The 25,023-nt window shown below is 45.5% G+C and overlaps 1 protein-coding gene across 1 annotated transcript in view; it reads right to left on the reverse strand.

Annotated features, from left to right (window-relative positions):
- Positions 1-25,023, reverse strand: part of AKAP12 (A-kinase anchoring protein 12) — a 76,095-nt gene that overhangs the window by 24,098 nt on the left and 26,974 nt on the right. The window contains exon 3 of the mRNA XM_059700017.1: positions 10,971-11,085. Coding sequence (XP_059556000.1) covers positions 10,971-11,085 — 115 coding nt within the window. The remainder of the gene's footprint in view (positions 1-10,970; positions 11,086-25,023) is intronic.

Below are 25,023 nucleotides of genomic sequence, written 5' to 3' on the forward strand. Positions count from 1 at the left end.
CACCACCTCCCAAAGTTAACTCTTTATGTGTGAAACACAGATACAGATATATAACATAAACGGATACATAGTGTATCTATGCTATTAAAATTTTAAGGAGGAACAATTAGGAAAAAAATGTCTTAGGAGACTCCTTAGGGGAGTGATCGTGAAAAGAAGGTTGAGAAATACTGCTTTGAATATAGGTAAGCCTCATTTTAAAGAAGCCTTTGAAAAAAGTATATATATAAAAGCCTAGGCAACCGAATGACCAGTTGCTATGATGCACACTGACCACCAGGGGGTAGACACTTAATGTAGGAGCTGCCCCCTGGTGGTCAGTGTGCTCCCACAGCCAACCTCCCATGGTTCCTCCCCCCAGCTGGCAGGCCCTGATCAGCCCCGATCTGTGGTCAGGCCAAGGGACCCTACCCATGCATGAATTCACGCACTGGGCCTCTAGTGTTCTCTATAAAAAGCAAGCAAGTGCCTTTATCATCAATTTTTCAGAAATGCATCCTAATAAGAGAAGCATCATCTTATGCTAGAAGCAATCAGCCTGAGAGTCAGCTCACTTCTCCAAGAGAAACAATCTTTCATGTGCCTGAAGCCATAACCAAAAGGAGTGGGAGGGAGGGACAAGCTGCAGTCAGGCTGGGAAGAAATGGTGACCAGCGACCCAACCCCTCTGTTCCACAGCTCTCTACTTGACTTACAATGTGAGCCCCAAGCAAGCCACAGGTGACTTCAAATTTTCTAGTCGCCACATCAAAAAGAATAAAAAGCACTCGTGGTTAATTTTAATATATTTGATTTTCTCCCAATGTATCCATAATGTTCTGTCAACTTGTACGCAAAGTGGAAAATCATTAATTTTACATCCTTTTTTGTACTAAGTCTTCAAATCTCCAGGTGAGCACACCTCTAATATGATTAGCCACATCTAAAGTGTTCAAAAACCACATATGGCCAGAGCACACACTGGACCTACAAACAAAACTGAGCATCCCTCCTCTTTCTGCTAACTTCTTTCCCAAGGACAGTTTAATCTCCCTGACTCTTGGGAAGAAATGACCCAGTTACAGGATTACCCAAACTTCTGCAGTGTCCAATCCAGAGCTGGTCCCTTTGTTTTCTCAGGAGCATAAACCCAAATCCTACAATAAACACTCCCACCGCCCACTCACTGAGATGCCCAGGCAGGCGTCCTCCCTTGGTGCAGCCACTACATAAAGGTCACAGATGAGTTCTTAAGTAGCAAGGAATTCAATTCCTATTCATAGATTTAATGCTTACAGCTGTCTTTTGCATTGTCTCTTAATTTGAGTTAGCATGTTCAAATCTATTATTTTTTCCCACCAACTTTTAAGGAGACTTTGCAGAGAAATAAACTTTTAAAAGAAATCCTCAGAGACATAAAAGATCCTGGAGCCCAGAAAAAAAATAGGATACTTCAAAAAAGAAATTAAAAATATAGTAACAAAAACAAACCATATAGATAAGCAAAATGAACCCTAGTCTTGAGGACATGCTCCCAAAACACAGAGCCAAATACAAAGAGATAAAAAGTAGAAAAAAAGGCTTTACTTAGGCCCTGTCTAGAAAGTCTAAAATCTGAACAATGGTCATTCCGCAAGGAGAACAGAGAAAGGAAAAGAAGAAAACCACTTCCCTAGAGTGAAGTGCATGCGTCTGTGGACTGAACGTGGTCAAGAGAACCCAGCAGGCTGACGAACGGATTCACACGGCGCCCGTCGTTATAGGATCTTCAGGAGGCTGAGGGCGAAGGATGGACAGGGCCCTCCGCGCTGTCCCAGGAATTAAGACGCAGATCAGCATCAGCCTGACTGACTGACTCCTGTGTCCGAACGCTGAATGCGAACCAACACACCTGGGAATGCTCGGGGCCAAGACTGGACAGGCAGGAGGCAAGCGTTGCATTTTTGTGAGAAGTTCACTCACTGGGTCTGGACAGTGAGCCACAGAGCCTGCGGTTCATCTCGGGGACTCCGCCGGAGGCTGGCTGAGGGGCCAGCCCTGGCTCTGTGACTCTGCCACTCCATGGACAAGGAACAGTTACTCGGAAAGTGCGACTTCTGCTCTCACTTCTAGCTGCTGTATCAGGTAAGGCGCTGAGCTTATGATCATGGTGAGTGAAGTACCGAAAGGGTGAGCGGTATTTCCAGCAGTAGAAATACATACCGACGTGCACTAATACTTCCTTCATTCTTTTTGGCTTTGGCTCATGTACCAACATCCTTGGTAAGAGGTCTCTCTTATATATTCTCCCTCAATGTACTTACCTCCTCTGACCAATTCTTTCGGTACGTAATCGTTCTTGGTGCGAAGCAAACTAAGTTGTTCTCACTGTTTATAGAGTTTGAGAGAGAGACTATTCTTAAGGAGCAGGAATGTTGACACTGAAACCCAGCTATGCTTGGCAAGCTTCCATCACACACATTCATATTTGAAATATATATATAAGCCCTGGCACTGTTCTTTTAATGTGGGACTTATTTTCTCTGGAGATGTTTTGCCTTGGGGAGAAAAGATGAAAGAGAAGACATGATGAATGTGTTCTAATATTTAGAGGGCTGCCGTGCGGAGAAGGGAGGGGATCTGTTCCAGAAGGCAGTGCTGGGAGCGGAGCAGGGCAGTGGGGCGCTGGCTTCCTTTTATAGAGAAACCCCCCTGACCTTCCAGTGTTTGGGCAGGAGCCTGGATAGACAGCCGCACGTCCCCTTCCACCTGCCTTTTCGTTGGTCCCTCGTGAAGGCAGGTGCTCTGGGCTGAACTGTGTCCCCTCCCAAAAGAGAAACCTCAGAGAAACTAAACATGATGACACCTTGATCTTGGACTTCCCGGCCTCCAGACTGAGAGAAAATAAATTTCTGGCCCTGGTCGGTGTGGCTCAGTTGGTTGGGTGTCATCCTGTGCACAGAAAGGTCGCTGGTTCAATTCCCGGTCAGGGCACATGCCAGGTTTTGGGCTCGATCCCCGGTAGAGGGTGTGCAGGAGGCAGCCAATCCATGTTCCCCTCTCATATTTCCCTCTCACATCACTGTTTCTCTCTCTCCTCCCCCTTCCCACTCCCTCTCTCTAAAAACCAATAAAAATATTTTTTAAAATTTTAAATAAATAATAGATACATAAATAAATTTCTGTTGTTTATACACTACCCATTCTGTGGCCTTTCATCATGGCAGCCCTAGCAAGGGAACACAGCAGGATAGCTGCCTTGTGTTTGGTGTCAGCCTAAAATACTGCAAATACACAAAGACACATTCAGGCAACCCGTCCGTCCATTAATTAAATCTAGCACATATCGCTTTTCACCCAAGTACGTAACACAGGCACTGTTAACACTGGAGGTAAGAGGCGGACATCGGCAGGGTACTGACACTTTCGCTACACAAGTAGTTGGGAAAAATCCAAAGTATGCTACTCAGGAATAAGACTCCATTGATACGCTAAAAAGTTGTACAGTTTAAGCCCAGAGAATATGTCTTCTGGAAGTTATCACGCCGTCCTTTCATATAACATGGGGGGCACTGAGCTCTAGGGCATCTCAGGGTAGAACCATCTAGGAGTGGCTATAGTAGGTGACACTGGGGAGGAGTCGATCTCTGAGAAAACACCTACAGAATGTTCATTAAATAAGTTAATTGGCTGAAATAACTCACTGTTTTCATTAGTGGCTTAGTCACAGTTAGAGAGCCATTCATCGTGGGCCACCTCATTCTCTCAGGGGAAAGGGTCTGAATCTTGGTTTATGATCTGGACAAGCCCATAGGCTGTCTCATCAATGCTCTTCCTCAAATGGGCCAGAGTATCAACGCTACTCATGAAGGACTGAAGTAACCTCTAAACGTTAGCCATGTATAAGTCTCTGCAGTAATTAAAGATTGGCTGGCAGTCTTTAGGGCAAGTAGGTATGGCATTTATCAACACCTTTCACCCATCCTGGGCCATAACCAACCCCTATTACATAATTCCCATCTTCTCCCATATGCGGGGGGGAGGGGGGATGGGGGGGAGACATGTTACCTGTAGACACATTTATGAAACTACTTCTCTTTCTTTCATTCCTAAATGAGTACACAAGGGGACATTCTCCAATAAATTTTCCCCTCTTGAACTTTTTGTTCATCAAATGAAAACTTCAAATCTAGGAGATGGCTTTTAAGATCAGACTAAAGAGAAAAAGCATAAAGGTGTTCTTATAAAGAGGAACAAAGAATCAAGTAGATTCCCACCCATTCAAGGTCACTTCAGTGTCGTCAGCGGCCAACCCATCATTGGTTTCTAATGCCTGTATTACTACCAATTCTGAGGTTGCTCGATCATAGCATTTCAGATGGATGAAAAGGCTCATGTCACAGATGGAAACTGACTCTCAGAGAGATAAAGGGATGTGTTCAAATCAAGGTTACATGGTGGCATGAAGTGATTTATAAAAGGGAGGGAGAATGAATAAAGATCTTATTCCTTCTACCTTCCCTACCCCCATTTTTTAAGCTAGAAGGAAAAATTAAGGTTCATTGCACTGTCAGACTTGGACGCAGTTCAGAGGGAAAAAGTCTTCTCCATACAGCTTGACTGTTAATTACTAACAAAAAAAAAAAATCTGTGTTTCTTTAAAGATGAAAGCACTAGAATATTATACCCAAAATTTGTCAATGACATAAGTAATTTCAGAGAGGCGTGCTAAGAACATCGCTACAGAGCGGGGAATGGATTAAAACCGTTCCCAGAAACTGCACACTGTCGTACTTTTGTCAAGTTCAAGGCCTATTTTGTGAATGTTCTCCCTCGTTTTCAAAACATTACAAAACAGGATACAGCTTGAGAAACTGTCATGCAATAATATTGTACTCGAAATACCAGAGTAGGGAAAACAAAAACCCCTCTCTTTGTGTATTGAGCACTTACATTAGATAGCATTTGAGGACCAGGAGTCCTCATTTAATCACGAGCAGGTCAGGGTCTGATTTCACGTTTCCAGGCAACACCTGGGCAACCACTAGCACGCACCTGCGAGAGCCCAGGGCGAGGACTGAACAGCATCCAGCTGTGTCAGAGCTGATGCCACAAAGCAGCCACGGATGACTATATAAAGCTGCGTGCCAAACTACGCAGGAAATACATGGATATAAAGCGAAAAACAGATCCTCCTCTCCCATAGGAGTAAACGTATCATATTGTTAACTCTAACTTAAAACGGTGTCTTCATTTACTCAAATATTTGCTGAGCACTTACTATGTGTCAGACACGGTTCTAGGCTCAGGGGATTCCGGATTGAACCATCTAGACCCCTCCTCGGTCCCTAGCAGAGGTGGGGGTAAGACACAGACATGTGGAATGCCAGATGTTGACAAGCGATGTGGAGAGAAATAATGAGGAATGTGGGCAATAGGCATGTCTTCATGAAAATACCAACAGGGTGCCAATTATGTCCAAATTGAAATAGAAAAGGGTTTGAATCATAAAAACATTTCTTCCCAGTAGAGAAACAGCCTCTCAGAGAAAAACAAGTATTTGGGGGGAGGGAGTCATCTTTGAACAGAGACCTGGAGCAGCCCCTCAGGGTACTCACTATCCAGAAAGTTCTTAAATGATCAAAAGCAAAGAAAAACTACTTGTGATTCCAGAATGGATTTTCTGTACGGTAACAAGATCCGCAGGGAGGGCTGAGATCGCTTGGCAGTAACCCTATGGCCTTGCCATATCCCACAGGCCCTGCACTCCAGGAGCCGGCAGGTTCAAACAGCAAATTTAATAAACGCCAAGCCGGTGGTGCTAAGAAGCACCATTTGCAAAATGAAATTCTCCATTGTGCTACAAGTTAAGCTTCTAGATAACTGGCCAATGGCTCCTTCGTTACTGTGTCTGTGGGAAATATCCAGATACAGAAAAGTGGAATCCTGTGACATGTCAGAAACCCACCCCCGGAAAAGCTTCTGCTTTAAGCAACAACATTTTGGGGTCTTTTTGATCTTTATTTTTCTTTTTAAAAAAATGTATTTTTATTAATTTCAGAGAGGAAGCGAGAGGGAGAGAGAGATAGAAACATCAATGATGAGAGAGAATCACTGATCAGCTGCCTCCTGCACACCTCCTACTAGGGATCAAGCCCACAACCGGGCATGTGCCCTGACCAGGAATCGAACCGTGACCTCCTGGTTTATAAGTCGACACTCAACCACTGAGCCACACCGGCCAGGCGGGTCTTTATTTTTCTTGGGGTGAGTATTGCCCCTGGGGTCAGAGCAGCCATACAATAGTGGTCCCCATGCCCATTACCTGAGCAACCTGGTCACCATTCTCTGAGGAGGGCAGCACAGCCTGTTCTCTGGTTAGTGGGCTGATACTCTGAAAGCAGCGGCCCCCAGTGGCCAATGCTAGCGCACAGCATCCAACTGCTGGTGCAAATGTCCTCCTCACTCTGGGTGTGCAAACAGTACAAAGCCCGTGTGAGCAAACATATCAAAACCAAAAGAAGACCACCACTGTTTATTTGCTCACACAAACACATGTGACCTGTGAAAGGTGGAGAGGAAACATGGCTCTCACATGCTTTACGATGTTGGCTGTGTCTACTCTGAAGAAAGGCAAAAAAAAAAAAAAAAGGCCCTGTCAACGATAAATTCAAACGTATTAAAACCTGAGACAATCGCTTGCTTGCTGGTATACAGCAATGAGTTCTCTAGGTCTTTTAACAACCAAATATGTTACTGCCAGAACAAAGAAGGGTCTTTACATTTTTTAATGTCACAGTGTTGAATTTTTCCATTTGTTTGGGGGGAAAATAATCTGCCCAACAGATACTAAGATTGAGTTTTGCCCTTTTTTTCCCATCTAAAAGTTCTAATTTGCAAAAGTTTTAAATCTAAAATTGGACCCAGACCAAGACACAATGTTTTAAAAATCTTTTTTTGTTCCGGCATTTAATTCATGGAAAACCATATAAGCCACAGATACAGTACAAATGACAATTTGGGTTGAGACGTGTCTTTTTTTTTCTTTTTTTAATTTTTCGGCAGAAGCAGATTTTCCACAAAACTAATGGCACTTATGCAGCCCCTGAGAATGCTGGGAGGGGCACATTGTAATAGAACTTTCCAGTTGGGAAAGGGCTGCAATTCTACATCAGCGGTTTGATAAATTGTAAGTCACCTAAAAAGAATTCAGAAGGATTAAACCTCCAAGGCTAAAGTAATTTGTTGTGAATTCTTTCCCTTTCTTTTTTATTGATTTGAGAGAGAAACACTGATTTGTTGTTCCACTTATTGAGGTATTAATTAGTTGATTCCTGTATGTCCTGATCGGGGATTCAATCTGCAACCCTGGCGTATCGGGATGACACTCCAACCCACTGAGCTACCCGGCCAGGGCTTCCTTGTTTTTTCATTTTAATAAATATTTCTAATTGTGTGTACTCTCTAAAAGGTGACCCCCGAAATTAAATAATCTTGAAGCTCCCTCCAAAACGTATATAACTGACTCTGCTGCACAGTTTAGAAAACATTTAGTAGGCAGTTCCCTTTTTCTATCATTTAAAGAACATTTACAAAAAAGTAGGACCCCATTTTCTTTACAGGAAGAGGACTGGTTCTAAATTACCAGTATTTCTGGTCTCAGATAGAGAGCAAGCAAGTCAAAGTGCAAAAATACATTCCCTCCTAGCTTTGCTAAACATTGTCACTGTAGATGAAAACCCTCCAGCAGGAATCCCCTAGTTTCTAGTTTTCTCCCAACAGGTGAACACCCAGGGCAGGGCCAAATCCCACTGTGGGCCAGGCCTCCAGGGACCAGGATGGGTCAGGTCTGTTCTTCCTGAGGTTGACGGCTCGAAACCAAGGCCCCAGAATCTTCAAGTAAGTGTTCCAAACCAAATGATGCCTTTGTGTACACGTAGACTGGGTTTCTGGAAGTAACTATGAAATCTAACCATAGGCCATCACTGATGTCAAGAGAAAAAGCACAAAAAATATTGTTTAACAATTTAACATCAGGACTCCGTATTTACCTTACCAGGTAGACAAAGTGGGAACAGGAAAAACAAACAAGGGTACCAAGCTGCCTCAGAGGCCCAGTAACTCACAGGAGAAACAGTTCTGCCTAAAACAGCGAAAGCTCATCCCAAAGGCAGGGCCTCTGGGGGCCTGGGCAGCCCTTGGCTGTGTGTGTGTGTGTGTGTGTGTGTGTGTGTGTGTGTGTGTGTGTTCTTTCCAAGATGACAAGCCTTTTCAGGACCTTTTGAAGGACAAGGTATATGAATGTCCACTCTTCCTGCACGAGGCATTTACTATTTGCTCAGCAGCCCCAAGGCCAGGGTCAGATGCCTGAGTGGGCTTAGGGAGACAATGGAGTAAGCCTAGGGTGGGGACAGGTCGCTTTCTAGAACAATCAGTGTTGACCCACATGGCTGAAAAGTGAATGAAATCATATCTGGACTAAAGGAAGACAGCCAGCAGACCTCCAGCAAACATGCCACAGATAGAAAGGATTACATGGGAATGTGGGCACCTGCCCGGTCTGCCTTCTCTTAGCAATCCCACACAACACGTCAGGGAAGAGCCCGACCCCGGCACGACCTCGGTGGCACATTTCAGTGATCCTACTGTCTACCAAATGCCTTCTACTCTCCACCCTTCTTTCAGGGCCCAGCACCGGCTGTTTTCCTGCCTGGGTTTCCATCCAACCCTTTGCTCCAGAGTGCACAGTTCCAACAGGCGAGCCTGTGGACACGCCCCGCGCAGCAGCAGCAGCACAGCAGCTGAGAGCTGGAGCTTGGCAATCTGCCGACATGGGCTTGAATCCTGGGAATGGCATCAGCCCACCTCACAGGGGTGCTGTCACTTTTTAAGGCCATAATGCACAAAAGGCACAGTTCCAGGACCCATAATAAAAACTGGTGACGTGCTGGCTGTTATTCTCACCTTGGCAGCATCCCGTCTCCATACATCTAAATGCAACCTCGCCTCAGCCCCCAGATCTTACCCCACCCACTGGCCTCAAACGATTGCTCCGCCTGAACTCGGAGCAGCTCTCATCTCCTGCAGAATTCATTAGACCACCACCCCGTCTTCACCTTATTTTTATCTGCTGCATCTGTCCTTCCACAAACTGGTTTCCTGTCTCCCCGGAAGGTGAGCACCATAGGTGATGGGCCATTTCTTGGCTGTTTTCATCTTCCCTGAAGCCCCCAGCACGCTGGCTCGGCCATGGAAGACTCCAAATCCGCTGCTGGCAAATTTGGACCAAGTGTGAGACTTTGGAGTCTGGGTTGGGCCCTTCCGATTATTTTGGAGGAAATGATTTGAAACTCTATACTAGGTTATGCAAACCCTCCTGCTGGGAGACTTGTCTATAGCCTAACTTTCTATTGTGCCTATCGTGCCATAGGAAGATCGGCACTGAAGGGCTTAGAGCAGTGGTTCTCAACCTTCTGGCCCTTCAAACACAGGTCCTCATGTGGTGACCCCAATCATAAAATTATTTTCGTGGCTACTTCATATCTGTCATGTTGCTACTGTTATGAATCGTCATGTAAATATCTGATATGCAGGATGGTCTCAGGCGACCCCTGAGAAAGGGTCGTTCGACCGCCAAAAGGGTCGCAACCCACAGGTTGAGAACCACTGGCTTAAAAGCAAGTCTCTCAATATGCCGCTTTGGTCGGAGGGTTATTTTGAGCTAAAGGCAATCAAAACCCAGCAGATTCAGGAAAAACTGTTCACCTCCACGCTCAACTGCCTAAATGTACACGGGAAAGGGGCCGGTGCCAGTAAGAGAGCTGGTACCAGAAACCCCGTTTCACCTAAGCAACCTGTTTCCCAAGCATCCCCTGGGCCATCCTCCCCTTTGTATCTCCAGACCCCACCCCTTTCCTAGCTCAAGAGGTTATAGAAGATGCACTCACCTGGCTGCCTTTTGTGTCTCCTATCTTTATACACCCCCGAGCCCCACACCCCCTGCATGTCCCTAATTAAATTTGTTTTTCTCCTGTTCATTTGTCACGTCATACTGTCTGACCAGCCAGATAACCTGGAAGGGAAGACGGGACAAACTTCCCACCCTACAGCTCAAAGCAGTTTTCTGGGGCCATCAAACAAAACGGGTCCCACGCGTTGGAAGGATCTCATGTGACCCAGGCAATGGCCAGTCTCCTCTCGCAGGACTTGCCCATTCACTTGTCTCGTTCACAGTACACACACGAGTTGGTTTACCTTGTGCCAAATCATCCGTGTATATACCTTCGATAGCGGCTGATAAATTATTCCTTCACTGATGACGAAATAGAATGACAAAAAGAGAACTCAAGGACAGAGCCAGGTTCTTCAACATGCGGCCCTTCACATGTGGGCCTTCATGGGGGCTTGGTTCCGACACGAAGGTGTGGCTCTCGCCACTCCTCATGGGCTGGAGTCAAACCCCTGGTTCTGTGGAAGAAGGCTCGCTTTCCAGTAACCACCCCTCTAGGATCTCAAGGCTCAAGGGCTACACGCATACAACATCTCATGGTCTAGGCAGAGAGAGGCGCCCAGCGGGGAACGCACGCTACTGACACATCTGTGCACGTGCAGATACTGACTCTTAAAGCAGCAGGACTCCGGCGTTTCCGAGGGTTCACATTAGACACCAGACAAGTAATTGGGACAAGGCAACAGTGGAAACACAAAACAAAAAACATTCCGCTCCAGGTAGGGACATCTAAGAAAGAGGAAATGTGACTTCACTTCCTGTCCCCAAGAACTGGTATATAACTTCCTAACCTCAGTGTAGGGCCTACCCAAATGGCCAGATAAATATTTCCTTTTGTAACCAATTCACTGCTTGTCTGGTCAACACCACCCACCCCCAGGGAGGATAACGGTACATACACATCCTGCCCAGACCGGTGTTTACTCCTCTCCTGGGTTCACTGCAGGTGTCTTTTGCCCTCCAGCCCCTGTGGTTCTGCTCAGAGCCAGGAAGGGTGGCTTACCCTCTGGGACAGTGACTTCCTCCTCCTGGCCATTCAGGACTCCCTCCTGCGGGGTGAGCTCTTCTTGCTCAGCTAAGCCGTTGAGGGTGGACAGCTGACCATTCTTCTGTAGGAGCTATGGGAAGACAAAACATTTCAGTCTTCATGGCCAAGTTAGAAATCCTGTAACTTCAAGAAAAAGGAATCATTTCAAGGAGAAATACATAGAAAGGAGGGTCAATGACAATGAAGATTTAAGTCTTTTTTATTCATCTGAATGATCCAGCTACTTTACAAAAGGTACAAGGAGCTATTGTTAAGCAGATAAATATGCACACCATTCATTCATTCATTCATTCATTCACTCACCTGAATACCATGCATGATTAACACACCCACCACTCCAGGCTTATTTGAGATATAACAAACAATAAATACGTCTCAGGTGTGGTCCCCACCATTTTGAGCTTATAAACTACCATGGAAGGCAGATTTTTTAAAAAGTCTTTTACTTTAATGTTTCCTTGTGATTAGAAGTTATGCATATTTGACTAGAATATGCATAAGTGACCATGTGTCCTTCTCAAGATAGAGGGCAGACAGTTAATGTCATGAAGGAGGAACACATAGAACAAAGGACAGTAACTGAGGGCCCTACAGGCTGGGGTGTCAGGAGGGCTTCTCGGGGGAAGTAAAGGAAACAACACTGAGGTCTAAGTTCCCAGGCAAGGGGAGTCTGAGAAGGGGGTAGTGGGTGCAGAGAAGGGGGCAAGTTGAAAGACCCCATGGTTCAAAGGCCAGTCTATCCAGAGTGAACAAAAAAGAGGTGTGTAACGTTTTTATGAGTTATTGTTTTTCCATAAAAATATTACTAAAATGGTCATTTGCAATCTTCCCTATTGGATAGCTTGTGCAATTGAGGTCAGCAGTTGCAAAAACAATAGACATACAGACATGCCCTCAGGCTATTTTTTAAATCCTGAGACTACAGGTAAAAAAATTTTAAGCCAAATAAAAATAGCACCATAAACCATAGCTGGTTTGGCTCAGTGGATAATCGGCCCGGCAGGCTTAAGGGTTCCAGGTTTGATTCTGGTCAAGGGCACATGCCAGGGTTGCGGGCTCGATCCCCAGTAGGGGGCATGCAGGAGGCAGCAGATTAATGACTGTCTCTCATCACTGAAGTTTCTATCTCTCTCTCCCCCTCTCCCTTCCTCTCTGAAATCAATAAAAATATATTTTAAAAATAAGTAAATAACAAAAATAGCACAATAACCCTTAGGAACCTAAAGATTTCAACAATGCTTTATAGCTCATGTACTTTTCTCATTTGTCTTAAAGCCAACGTAGCAGGTGCCATGGTTTCCATTTCACAGGTGAGGACAAGAGACTGCAGGTTGGCTGGACAAGCTCAGGAATGGAGGCGGCTGTGGCCTGGAGGCCAGGACTCACCACTGACCACTTCCAGGGTTTTCCTACAACACGATGAATTGTTGCAGGACCTGTTACTACACACAGTGATAAAACGCCTCAAAGAGTATTCCACAGTATCCAGCCCTGGACCCCAAAGAAGCCTCAAAGCTTAACACTCCATTCAGCATCACTCCACGCTGCCGACAGGCCCAGGGAGCAGGCTGGCCAAATCAGTGACTCCCATCAGAGCCTTAAAGAAACAGTGGGTGCAAGACGGTCCACCTAGAAGGCTTGAACTGTGCTACATTCATTTCACCTAGCTGTTCTCTGCTCCCGGCAAAGCTGCCCTTCAATTGCATGAGCCGCCTCCTGACCTAGTACCACTGCACTTTAATGCGTGCACTGCCCATGGAATGGTTGGCTTCCACAGGCCCATGCTGAGTCCACTCATTAGTCAGAATACTCAGATTACATTTCCACTTAAGTTCTTCTCTTACCAAAATATGAAAGATGGGACTTTTAAATGAAACCCAATGACAAGAGCAAAGGTAGGGGAAGGAGGGCTCCACAAGGCCCATCAGCAAAAATGTCAGTGATTACGAGTATTTTCACTTAATCCCACTGAGGCAGGGGGTCCCGCGGGGGTGAGACCGACGGAGTCCTAACGAAGCATGCCCAACTCCGGAGACCGGTTCAAGATGCAGATCTGACTTTATTGTTTAAGTGCAGCGACATATATAACATTCCAGACCAATCAGAAGTTTACACCATCCTTAGGGCAACCAATGGTAGGAAAGATAGGGTACTATGTAGGGGCTCTAGGGGGCTTGCTCAGGCGGGCGCTGCCACTTCCCGGTGTGCCGAGGAGGCTTGTATAGGCGGAGTGCGCTCACGCCATTGCATCTGCCACTGCACTGAGATGAATCTCCTGAGCTCTTCCCACATCCCACTAGTTCTGTGCACAGGTTAGACTTACATTTGATTAATAACATGAAGAAGAGCCAAGGGAGGAAAGCAAGAAACATATTATCTTAGGCTACACAGTAACCCCATGAATCCCAGACCTAAAAAATGCTGACATATACACCACAATATGGCAAACTCAACAGGGAACATGAGAAGGCTGTTCTAACACATTAATTTCAATGCAGTAAATGTTGGTCAACTGTGCGCCTGGTTTAGGAACCAGACCACTGAGGTTTTATAGTGTTTAGAGTTCTACAGAGTTTCTATAACTCTTGAAAGATTTCTCAAAATGCTTTGTGAATTATCAAATCCAAACTATCTTTAGCAGGAGTCAAATTGAACATCTTAACGTGAAGGATCTTATAGGACACAGGCACAAACTTTCATCCACGTTTAGAAATGTTATATGTATATTTGGGTGAATGGGTGAAACAGCTGAAGGGATTAAGAAGTACAAATTGGCTTTAACAGAATGGTCATGGGGATGAAGTACAGCATAGGGAATATAGTCAGTAATCCTATATAAAAGGCTAATATGCAAATTGACCAAACAGTGGAACAACCGGTCACTATGATGCGCACTGACCACCAGGGGGCCAACGCTCAACACAGGAGCTGCCCCCTGGTGGTCAGTGCGCTCCCACAGGGGGAGCACCATTCAGCCAGAAGCTAGGCTCATGGCTGGCAAGCACAGCTGCAGTGGCGGGACCTCTCCCGCCTGAAGTAGGGCTAAGGAGCAGTGACCCCAGCGGTAAGGAGCAGGGAGCAGGTGGGTGGTAAGGAGTGAGGGGTCCCGGACTGTGAGAGGGCGCAGGCCAGGCTGAGGGACACCCCTCCCCCCAAGTGCATGAATTTTGTGCACCAGGCCTCTAGTATTCTAATAACTAATTATGGTGCCAGGTGGGTGTGAGATTTATCAGGATGATCACTTAGTAAGTTACATAATGTCTAATCATGTGGGGAGGGGTACACCTGAAACCAAAATAGTAATGTATATCAATTTTAATTGAAAATAAAAAAATGATTTTAAAAATGTTATATGTATATGATGTATATTAGACGATGTAAATAAAGTGAGTCTTAAAAACTGAGATCACCTGCCGGCCGACTTTGTATGTGAAATGTGGTAGATAAACGTTAGATCAGTCATTCCCAGCAGCCGCAGGCAACTGTCTCTACTTCAGGAAGGCACCTGATGAGGTGACTTTGGTGACAGGCAATGTATGACAGTGACATTGTTAAAACTGAGCTTTAGCATATTCATAGCTTGGGTCCTGCAAGCGCACCCATACTGTGACCCCTGGGTAATGTCTCCAGTGAGCAGTCAGAGTCCATGACACACTGACGCCCCACACAAAAATGCCACACCCGGCATTTTCACCGCTCTGTGCTCCACTGGGAGATGCGTTTTTACAACACCTCCTGTGTTCTTGAGGATGGGTAATTAACTTTTCCTCGCCAGAAAAAAAGGGGGAGGGGCCTTGTTTTCCTCTCCTCCCATCCTAAACCATCTAAATAACTCATACTGTTGCTAAGGGTTCAGGTGCCTCTAAGAGTTAACAGTACATTAAGGTCCCCCCAAACCACAAGAAACCTAACCCACACTCCTTAACATTTAAGCCCTTTCTGTCTGTATATGCCTATGGGCATTCATTTTTTTAAAAAGGGAGAATACATGCTTTTTATAACGTGATTGTTTCAGATATTATGGATGTATTTCTTTATCAATAATCAATAAACACGTAACCGCTCGTCCTCAGTCATTCTCTCAAAAGTTATGCCTTTTGAGATGGGAACCAGGCTTGAAAGACAGGCTCCTTGCATTTAAACATAGTAAGCACCAGAGAACCTATTTTCCCACTGGCTTTGCGCTTCAAAAAGGGTAAACGCCTCCTTTGAGCAAATCAAAACCCTCAATGTTTTCAAGCTTATATCCTCTGAGAAGGTCAGCCAGAGTTCACTCCCGTAAAGTATTACCACATTACAACTAAACAAAACGCTGAAAAAAAGATCTCCAGTGCTTCCAGCAGCCGTGTTTTCCTCTCATTCCTGTAAGAACAACGGACAATCTACAAAATGGTAGCCAAGGCATTGCAGAAAAATGACCAGATTTTGCTCCCCTTCCTTCTCCACTGGCGTAAGCCATGGGAGTCTCAAGCTCTTTAATGAATGGACAAAACAGATGCGCTCTTGACAGCTGTCAGGATGTCGGGGAAGAGGAGGTGGGCCTGCTACGGTCAGTATGTTCACCACCGAAGCGATGCTCCTGGCGGTTCATTCTCACTAGATGACGCACCCGGTGGGAGGGGCCCCGGGTCCCGCATTCCAGGTGGTAAACGGGGCTGCGAGCCTGCAGTTCACCCCGACTCCAGCGGCAAACCCCACGAAGCAGAACTGTTAAGTGGGTGAAGGCAGGAAGGAACCAGAACCTCATGAATATAACAAGGAAACACACATAATTAGAATAAAAAAGATTACTTGGAAGGAATTTTAAATCCATGACAAAATTTGTAAAGAAAACTCTTCAATATGTTTCCTTCGTTCTAATAGAAAAGTGTTTTGAAAGTAAAACTTTAAAAAAAATCAAAGAGAAGAAAATCTAAATCAGAGTATAGGTCAGTAAATGTCTTTGGAGATTAAGTTTAAGTGTGCACGCCCATTGGCTCTACCCAGTCTAACAGATATGGATCTGTATACACATGCAAGATGCGCAGCACACAATAATTGATCATAGCAACAACCTTAAACATCTATCAGTAGATGGAAGAATGAAATGATGCGATATCCATATCATAGAAAGCAATGAAAGGAATGACGTAAATCTAGACACAGTGATGTGGGTAGCTGTCCCCAGTGAAAGTGGAAAAAAGCAAGTTGCTGAGACTGTTTGTTGCTTTATAATTTCTTTAAGTTAAAACAAAAATAACTAACAAGAAGGGAGGTGGGGGGAAAGTGCTTGCTCCTATGTTTGTAGAAGCATTTAAAAAAGTCAGGAATGAGCCCTGGCCAGTTTGCCTCAGTGGATAGAGCGTCGGCCTGAGGACCAAAGGGTCCTGGGTTTGATTCAAATCAAGGAAGGACACATACCTCGGTTGCAGGCTCCTCCCGGGCCAGGTCCCTGGTCGGGCGCATGCAGGAGGCAACCAATCGATGTGTTTCTCTCAAATCAATATTTCTCTCTGTCTTTCCCTCTCCCTTCCACTCTCTCTAAAAATCAATGGAAAAATATCCTCAGGTGAGGGTTAACAATAAATAAATAAATTTTAAAAATTTGTTTAAAAAGTCAGGAATCATGTCTCAAATCTTTAACAATGGCTACCTCTGTGGAATTGTTTGGTTTTATCCTTTGGAGGGGGATTGAGGAAGAATCATGGTGTATGTTTTATTCACTTTATCGTTATAAAAGTGAAACATACATTGGGCCCTAAAGTCCATTGACTGTTACGCTATAAGCATGTCCAATGTATATTTAAATTCCTAGAAACAGGCAGGAACCAAAGTGGAGGCTAAATGTGGGAACCGATGACTCCATCAGCAATCCATAGAATACGAATTTTAGCCCTAATTTTTGTGAGCAATCCGGCCTGAACTCTTTAATCCCTCCCAGCCTCTCCCCACAGCAGTACTTTCCAACAAGCCAGCTTGCAGAAGCCGTGTCTCAGGATGAAAGCATCTACACGGGCGAGCCCCCTCCGAGATGCAGAAAGAAAACCGTATAGCAACACCCATGTTCAAATACTTTCAAAGGTTTTCTTTAAGATGCTGTAACATTATTGGAAATCCTGTGATGTGTGATATAATAATGTGGGTATATTGTTTTATAACATTCTCAGCGCTTAGAGGTATATAATGCTGGATCTACAGATGACATATCCTGTACACTTTAAAATGCTCAAATAAAATATAAAAATTAACATGAGACAAAATAAGCTTGGTACAGTGTTGATGACAGCGGAAGCTGGGGGATGGGTACATGGATGTTTGTTATAGTATCCTCTGCTCTTGAGGATGGTTTGAAATTTTCCAGAATTGAAAGAAAAACAATATGTTTTCTTTAGAGGAGCTTCTTGCAGTTTAACCTTGGGGTGCAGTCAATAAAATATGTAAAGTCCAGAAAGCTTCAGAACAGTCAACAGGATTTTTAATTGTTTTGTGTTTTAAATAGTAAAATGTTTCATCCCTTTATCATGATCTAATTTCTAATTAACTCAAGATCTATAGAAAGTGGTGCTACGGCAATCCTTATATAGAAGGAAGACATAATTTATATTCCATGAATTTAAATAAGTTTTAAGGCAACCCACAAAAGAAAACTATGAGATCTTTTAACTTGCAAGGCTTTTCAGAGACGGAATATGAACTGCGTATCCAGCTTCCGAGGAACTGTCAGCACGTTGAGCCGAGAGCTCTCTCTGGCCACCTGAAGCCGAGAAGAGAGTGTCCCCCCCCCCCCCCCATCCTGGTCGGGAGTGACGCTAGTGACCTGTAAACAGAAGCAGCCCTGGTCTCTGAGAAGCTGACCTTTCTGCCCCCAATTTTCCTCCTGGAAGGGATGACAGACCCTCCTGTAAGTGTGACAGCTTCCCCCCCTCAACTCTTCACACCCCGAAGCCTCTGATCTTTAAATAAAACCTCTGCTTGCTACTTCTTTCCACTCAGATATTCCACAAATCAAAACCAGCAAGCAAACATCATCTGACTGGTGACACTGCTTCTACCAGGATGGCGATAGTTTCAAGGACCCAGAAAGGGCGGGGAGGGGCATCTCATCACCATCATCCAGAGTCAGGACGGCTGCCAGCCCCGTACAATGAGAACATAGCATCCAGCCAGGCCGGTGTGGCTCGATGGTTGAGCACCGAACTATGAACCAGGAGGTTGAGGTTCAATTCCTGGTCAGGGAACATGCCTGGGGTTGCCGGCTCGATCCCCCGTGGGGGGCTTGCAGGAGGCAACTGATCAATGATTCTCTCTCATCATTGATATTTCTATCTCTCCCTCCCTTTCCCTTTCTCTCTGAAATCAATAAAGATATATTTTTAAAAAAAGAAGAAAGAAAGCAAGCGCAGGGTCCAGCTGTCTGGACTCTCCATACGCCAGCATTTTATCTTACAGGTCTTCATTTCTCAGATCTGACTTGGAGTCCACAGTGTTGTTCAACTGGACAACATCCCCCTACCAACTGCCAGAGGTAAAAAATACTCGCCAAGGAGCAACATGTAACCAAGTTCCTACTTGATTGGCTTAGACTGTTTTCATTGTGCACCATGGATTTAGTTAAATCCTAGTGGAAAATATTCTAATGTGCAGAATGCGAAGATTAATCTGATTTTGCCTTCGAAATTGCAATGCACTATATAAGGGAAGTTTCTGGAATAGTATCTGAACAGCCCATGAGCCTATGGGTGCATAAATGCCACTTGGTGAAGGGTATAAAAACCACATAGACAGTCTCTGGTCACTGCCTACAAATCCCTGATTGCCCGTAGTTTTCAGTAGAATTTGTGAAAATTACTTACGGTAGTTAAGTAACTGCCTTACTTAACTCAGACTCATTCTTCCAGACAGACATGAGAGAAAGAATGAATGCTAAGAGAGCCACTGAAAATCACTATTTGCTTTTAGGGTGCAAAATTAATTTTCATTTTAATTGAACAGTATTCAAATTGTTGAGTGTTTTAGAGAATAATATCTCATTTTGATTACTTAAATCCCAAAGGACACTGCCCACTTCAGGTGAACTCATTTTATTAAAAATGTTGGGGGGGTGCGGGTGGCGAGACGGTTTCGCTCAGCGAATAGAGTGTCGGCCTGTGGACCAAAGGGTCCCAGGTTCGATTCCAGTCAAGGGGCACATACCTTGGTTGCAGGCTCCTCCCCAGCCTGGGCCTTGGTCAGGGCTCGTGCAGGAGGCAACCAGTTAATGTGTTTCTCTCATATCGATGTTTCTCTCTATCTTTCCCTCTCTCTTCCACTCTCCCTAAAAATCAATGGAAAAATATCCTTGGATGAGGATTAACAACAACAACAACAAAAGAATGTTGGGGGGGGGGGCAGGTAGAGGGTGGAGGTGGCAGAGGGTATATGGGAGGAAAAGGGGCAAGAATTTTTTAAAAAGAAATAAAACAATTCATTGGCCTGTAAAGAAAACAAGGAAGACATAAGGAAATGCGTAATGCTAAGAATTATCAATGTCAGGATTCAGGTTTAAAACTTGGAAAATTCTTCGACATCTTCAGCAGAGATTAAATCAACACGGAAAAAAGGAAAATGCTGTAGGATGAGGTAAAAAGAAAGATGGACAGAGATAGATGGATCAGAAACAAAAAAGAATGTTATCTATAAATTAGGTCTCTAAATATCAAAGATCAGCTTTTTCCCAAACTAGTAGCCAAGCATAATGGTAATATACCAGGTATACCAATGCCATTATACCAGGAATTATCTCAGAAGTGTTCTGTGCTCAAATTGGCTTGGGAACTCTGATCTAGAAAAGATAAGCAGATTTATTTGACTTTGGAAACTCTTTATTATGCATTTTTTTCTAAAATGACTTGCAGAACCCTTTGTGAGCCACAGCTATTAACATCCCTCCTAACTAAAGACACCAGGGTAAATACAGTATGTTTTAACACACAACATTTCAGTCAAATACTGCCCTACTCTGAAAAGTTATAGTTGTTTTAAAAAGTATTAAAACTCCTGGATTCTCTGGGAAAGTATGCAAAAGAAAACAAAGAGCTCTAAATCTGGGGAGGTGAGAGAGCAACCGTGCTGATTTCAGGCAAAGGGAATTTCTAAGATCTCTGCTTGAGATTAAGGAAATAAAAAGCACCACCTACCGCCGACAGCCATTCACTGTGTGAAGACGGTCTACCAGAAGTCCGGTATGTGAAATGCCTACCTGGGAATGTTTGGAGCCCCCACACCATGGATGTCTGATTGTGCTTAGGACAGAGAGATGCTCCATGAATACAACTGAAGACACCTGTGCATCCTAGGCCAAGCCTCTGACACTACCAGCATCTTCTTCTCGGTGGGCACTGCACACAGGGATTGCAGGACTTGAGGCATCCTTGTTCCCCACCCCAAATGTGCCACCTAACACTCCTGGTTAAGAATCACTACTCACCTTCAGAGAACCAAAAAAGAGCTCTAAAGGTTGAACTGAACTTGAAGAATTATATTCTTTTTTCTTCCCCAACTTGCTTTAAACCAAGTAAATGCATTCCTGGCCCTAGCTGGTTTGGCTCAGTGGATAGAGCATTGGCCCACGGACTGAAGAGTCCCAGGTTCGATTTCCGTCAAGGGCACGTACGTTGATTGCAGATTCCCTGGCGCTGATCAGGTTGTGTGCAGGAGGCAACCTGCCGATGTGTCTCTCTCACATCGATGTTTCTCTCTGTCTCTCGCTCTTCCTTCCACTCTCTCTAAAAATCAGTGGAAAAATATCCCGGGTGAGGATTAACACGGAAGGGAGGGAGAGAGGGAGGGAAGGAGGAAGGAAATGCATTCCTAGTTACAGTACCGTTGTGTTGGATCAATGACATAAACCATCTAACAGATCCAGTGAACCATGGTTCAGATGGCTTTTGTGATAAGGACAGGGAACAAGTCCCACTCTCACTTTACTTCCACTCTTCTTAAACTTCAAAACAATGCTAACGTTCCATGTTTAATAGAAAACTAAGCACCTAATACCTATTGGTTACTTATTTGACACTGGGCCCCAGTGGGTGGGGCCTACACCCTATCGAGATCGTGTCCACCCATCTTGTCAAGTTAGCTTATATTCTAAAGCGTATATTCTAGTGTTATGATACATAGCGTGAATGTCTAAGACAAGCTATTTCTGCCCCCTTCTGAGTCGTACCTACAAGATGTACAGGGCAAAGCGACCGCCTCCACAGACCCCAAATGCAAACTATTCCTGGGAAGACAACCATGAAAACGAGTTGCCTAAAAGCACAAGACTGTGTCCTGAGACATTTCTGACAACTCGCACACCACGTTCCTTCGGAGCCCCTGTACCAGCAAGTTCACAGTCCCATTTGTGGTAGATGTAGAGGTCACGATCCTAATTCCCACTCAACCCCTACACACCATGTCCCCTTCGAGTCGTTCCTCTCTCGTGGAGTGGCTGCTGCTCTCAAAGGGATGTGCATTTGGTGTGAAATACAGCACGTCCTGGCTGAGGAATTTAATAATATGAAATGGTATGAAACCACTGCATGCCACAGAAAGCCTGAATAGTTCCTTAGCCCGGCAGATAAATAATTTTGACAAAATTGGAAAAGCAGCGTCATCTCAAGTAAACTTTAGATTTTAAGGCGCAAAAGTTTTTAGATGCTAGTATTATTTCTTCTAATCAAAGGCGTGTCCCCAAGACACGATATGAGAAACCTCACCATGGAGGGAGTCAGAAATGAGCGCCCAAACTCGGCACAACGGACTCCAATATCCCAAACCAGGCGCACGTCTGGGTTTGAGTGAGGACCTGGGGGCAGAGGCCCATCCCTTCCTTACAGGGCAGAAGGGAGACCCAGGAAGGAGGGAGGGTCTTTTAATAAGAAGCTCTTCTCCCATCCTTGACAAGTTTGTTTATTTGCTCATTTGTTAGTTGGGTTGTTGGCTGGTTGGTTAGCTTTTGTTTGTTAGTCGTCTGGTAAATTGGTTGGGTCAGCATCCCAAGGCAGCACGCATCACACCACCTGCTGCAGGTTCTACACCCTGGTGACGCCTGCAATATGGGGCGATGGGAACAGAAGTTTACTCCAAATATCACCCAGCACGGGTATTATTTAGGAGGGTCACTGAGATCACTGTCGACATTAAATAACATCCACTACCAGTGTGCACATTTAGTGGCTGTACTGCCTTTGACCCACACTGCTTAGAATGACTGCTGATTGGAAAAAAAAATCCAGTTAGAATTTATCCATCCCCCCCGCTGCTCCTTCCATTCGAAGTCTGTGCTCCATTCGATGGGAAAGAAAATGAACAAGCACCATCCATCGATCGTCTTCTTTGCAATAGAATGACCTTAATTTGCAAAGATGGCCCATCTAAGATAATGTGATTTACCCAAGAATAACGATTGAGATCCTATAACGTTCTACTCCAAACATGTCTAGCACCATCTCTGAAACACTTAAGAAACAGAAGAGAAAAGCAGCAAATTGCTGGTCCACAAAGAGCCGTGCTCTGTTTGCTAAACAGCATCCACGGCTTCCCAGGCTGAATTCGAAGCTGCTTCTCAATTGATTAAGTGTCGGCCTCACATCTGCTGCGTCCTGAGGTCGCTAAGGCAGGGGTTCCTTCCGCTGCCAGAACCTCTCCCACCCGCCCACCGGGGGCTGCTGGGCTGGAAGGTCCCGGCCAGGAAGGGGAGGGGCGGTGAGAGCTATACTGAGCCATCCCCAGGGACTTCCAGACATGCCTCCTTCTCTGTGGAAAAGCAAAACCAAACAAACAAAAACTACAGGAACTTTCCTCCACACCAGGGCAGGGATTGCTTAAGGGAGTCACGAAGCATCCAGCTCTGATCATGGACTCGCAGATGCCATTTTGGAGAGTCCATGTAGGGTCTGTAGACGGTTAATAGCAGAATTCAAATGATAAACTGAAATGGGTTTCTCTGACGTGTGCGCTTAGCTCAGCACTGCCTGGAATGCAAACGGCCTGCCATGTGCCAAACCTAAGTGACGCGAGCGCCGTCCCGCTGCTCCCTGGGCACAGGCAGGGTTGACCCCGGGTCCGAGTAAACAAGGATTCTGTCCAGGCCCACGGACTCACAAGGGGCAGGTCGCGGCAGGACCCTCCCCTGCCTGGTAAAAGGCTACGGTGCTTCTGTGGGCCCAGCAGAGCATCGTGGGACAAAGGGAAAGTGTGCTTTACAACTACACAGACGGGAGGGAACCCCAGCTCAGCCCCGAGACAGGTGAGCTCATTTCTCAGGCTCGGAGCCTCGCTTTGCTCCCCTATGAAATGGGGATAATACTGTGCAGAGTTGGCGTTGTGGCCACACCCCACCCCAGTTCAATCAGAACCTCTGGGTAGGGGACCCGGGTCTTACTCATGTCTAACGCTCCCCGGGAGATTCCAGGGCAGCCACTGTCCCACCCGCAGGAGTGGGGACACTCACTGGGTTTGGTGATTTGTAAAAACTGGAAATCGACCCTCAAAAAACAATGCTGGTGAGGTACCAGGAGGTACGTTTCCATGCGCGGGGAGGCAGTTTCTATGCAGGTAGGTTTCCAGGCAGGGCCTCGCAGTAAGACCTTATAAGGAAGGAGGGGAGGTAACTTGCTGGGGAGGGGGGGATGTAAAAAAGCACAAGAGAAAGTGGTGAAGATTGGGGGTCCCCACTGTGGGGCAGAGGAGAGGACGGCAGCATTTGATAAAATGACAGTGGGGTCCCAGCTGAACTTGGAGGTCTCGGTGCTGGGATCAACCCGCTTGGCCTGCATCTTCCTTCCTCTGGGGGCACTCAGCAGGGTGGATGTAGCCGTGGAGACGGGATGCAAGGCGTGGGGGAGGTCAGCAGTGAGCACTGCTTCTCCATTCCAACCCACCCGTCCACACTGGGACTCGGCTCCTGCGACACCCGCTGATGCCACCTCGGGGGGGGATCTCCTACCCAGCCCTCCTGAGGTGCCCAGAAAAGATGGCACTTTGCCTTCTGAGACCCCGCCCAGGGCCCCTGTCACCCAAATGGCCCCGTCAGGCTACCTGAGCTCAGTGGAGAAGGAACTTCTAATACTAGTTCCTATAAGCATTAATAGCTGCTAAAATAAGTTTTTCGTTAAAAAACAGTGACTATTGTAAGATATTTAAGATTATTTCTGGACAATGAATGTATATTAAAACAAAACAGCCAGCCGGCGTGGCTCAGTGGTCGACCTATGAACCAGGAGGTCACAGTTCGATTCCTGGTCAAGGCACATGCCCAGGTTGCAGGCTCCATCCCCAGTGTGGGGCATGCAGGAGGCAGCCAATCAATGATTCCCTCTCATGATGGATGTTTCTACCTCTCTCTCCCTCTCCCTTCTCTCTGAAGTCAATAAAAATATAAAAATAAAATAAATATTTTTAAAAACAAAGCAAAACAACAACAAAACCGACCCAAACCCTAACCATGCCAGTCATCCTATTACCTAAGGAGCAAAGAATCACCATGTAGGTCACACAGTAGAAATCTTTGCAAGGTCAGCATCTCTCAGCCTTGGCTTTGAATGAGCAGGGAGTTGAGCCAATTACATCCTCGGGAGGGAAATGACATCTGGGCAGCCCCACACCTTCTCCTTACAAAATAAGCTGGGCCACAGAAAAAAGAAAAAATGGCCCAGGACATCCAGTTAAAAAAAGATCCTCCAGAAAAACACAAGCCAAAGAGGAAAGCACTTTCTGTAGGGACTTGATTATTACATGAACAGGAGTGATCTTATACAAGTGCATTTCCCATTAAAAAGGAAATCCATTAACCTAATTTGTAAATCATACGTTATCCCTGTCAAAATAGCTTTTAGAGCTCTCAGCTACGACAGAGAACATCTAGTAAAGCTATTAGTGCCTTACCTTTTAGCTTCGTCAGTGATACCGTGGACCGGAGGCGGCCTCCTTCCCAGCATCAACACCCCCAAAGCCCTGTCCTGAATCAGGAGGTAGAGGCATTAGTTGGGGAGAAACTCGCTCT

Source organism: Myotis daubentonii, chromosome 6 (genome assembly GCF_963259705.1).
Source record: "Myotis daubentonii chromosome 6, mMyoDau2.1, whole genome shotgun sequence".
Lineage (NCBI taxonomy): Eukaryota > Metazoa > Chordata > Mammalia > Chiroptera > Vespertilionidae > Myotis > Myotis daubentonii.